The sequence below is a fragment of the Mustela nigripes genome, chromosome 13, assembly GCF_022355385.1.
Source record: "Mustela nigripes isolate SB6536 chromosome 13, MUSNIG.SB6536, whole genome shotgun sequence".
Taxonomy (NCBI): Eukaryota; Metazoa; Chordata; class Mammalia; order Carnivora; family Mustelidae; genus Mustela; species Mustela nigripes.
The window spans coordinates 145,081,447-145,083,059 of NC_081569.1; the positions used below are offsets into that span (position 1 = coordinate 145,081,447).

Below are 1,613 nucleotides of genomic sequence, written 5' to 3' on the forward strand. Positions count from 1 at the left end.
GACATGGGGAGTTAGATAGAAGAAGGGAGTTGGGGGAAATTGGAAGGGGAGGTGAATCATGAGAGACTATGGACTCTGAAAAACAATCTGAGGAGTTTGAAGTGGCGGCGGTGTGGGAGGTTGGGGTACCAGTGGGTGGGTATTATAGAAGACACGGATTGCATGGAGCACTGGGTGTGGTGAGAAAATAATGAATACTGTTATGCTGAAAATAAATTAATAAAAAATAAAAGAAAAAAATGTTTTATATTCTCTTGGGTGTATATGTGTGTCTCTGGGTGTGTTTGTGATCTTCAGACTCTGTATCCACACAACATCCTGGTGCAGGTTTCCTCTTCTTTCCCACGATGTCATTAACATTGATACCATGAGTATAATTCAAGATTGAGACTGTACCACGGCTGTTAATTCTCTTGCTTTGTATTGTTGATGCCTCTGTAGGCTCATATGCAGCATGCGCTTTACACTGGTTTTGACAAGTTTTCACACTGGGCTGGGTGGTCTTCTAATGAACAGAAAGAGTAGCTGGGACTCCTGTAAGGTTCAGATGACATACATGGAGGTATTTGTAATTCATTGGTAATTGGTAATTCAAAGGCAAAGCTATATTCTTGTGGTTTGCTTCATGGAGAAAAAGAGGTATTTCAGATGGAAGAAAAAAAATTAAATATCCCTGTGGACAGCTGAGAGTATAGAGAGGAAATCTCTGATCTCAAAAGGAAGTCCTACCGCACTGCACCTCCTCCTTTATCTGATCTCTGCTGTGGATACTGAGCGCTCTCTGCGGCTCTGAGTGCCCCTGCAGCGCAGTACATCCTGTGTCAACACGGAAGTTTCTGTCCTGGCTCACACTGAGGGCCTCTCACTGTGTCTGTTGCACAGTAATACAGGGTCGTGTCCTCTGCTCTCAGGCTATTCATCTGCAGATACAGCATATTCTTGCCATTGTCTCTGGAGATGGTGAATCGGCCCTTCACAGAGTCTGCGTAGCTTGTGCTACTTCCACCACCGCTAATATCTGCGACCCACTGCAGCCCCTTCCCTGGAGCCTGGCGGACCCAGTCCATGTAGTAGTTGCTGAAGGTGAATCCAGAGGCTGCACAGGAGAGTCTCAGGGATCCCCCAGGCTTCACCAGGTCTTCCCCAGACTCCACCAGCTGCACCTCACACTGGACACCTGCAGACACATGACATCTCAGTCAGGAAACTGTCACACACCCATTGTTTCTCTCACTCATATCCACTCACATATTCATTTTTTTTTCTCCATAAATTACCTTTTAAAAGAGCAAGAAGGAAAACCGAGCCCAATACAAATTCCATGGTGAGTTGTCTGTATTCTCTCCTGATCACTGAATGAACACCTGGGTATCCCGGGCCTGGGGCTCCTCTCCTAGCTGCAGGATCTTGGCTGTGCTGGTTAAATCAGCAGAAGGCAGGCCCTATTTGCATGTCCTCTGGCTATATATTCAGCTTGGGGATTTATTCTTACAGAGAAGCAATGACCCAAGCTGTTGGAATGCCTTTAATTTAGTGCTAATGACCTATTTTGAAAAAAAAAAAGTTTTTTATTATATAACATTCCATGCTGTATACTTGTGTTTATAAGGTGT

At 44.8% G+C, this 1,613-nt stretch overlaps 1 gene segment (V, D, J or C); it reads right to left on the reverse strand.

Moving 5' to 3' along the window:
- Window positions 1–821: 821 nt before the first annotated feature.
- Window positions 822–1,369, reverse strand: LOC131999485 (immunoglobulin heavy variable 3-23-like). The segment is given in 2 exon segments: window positions 822–1,177; window positions 1,278–1,369. Coding segments are annotated over 2 exon segments (402 nt in total).
- Window positions 1,370–1,613: the final 244 nt, after the last annotated feature.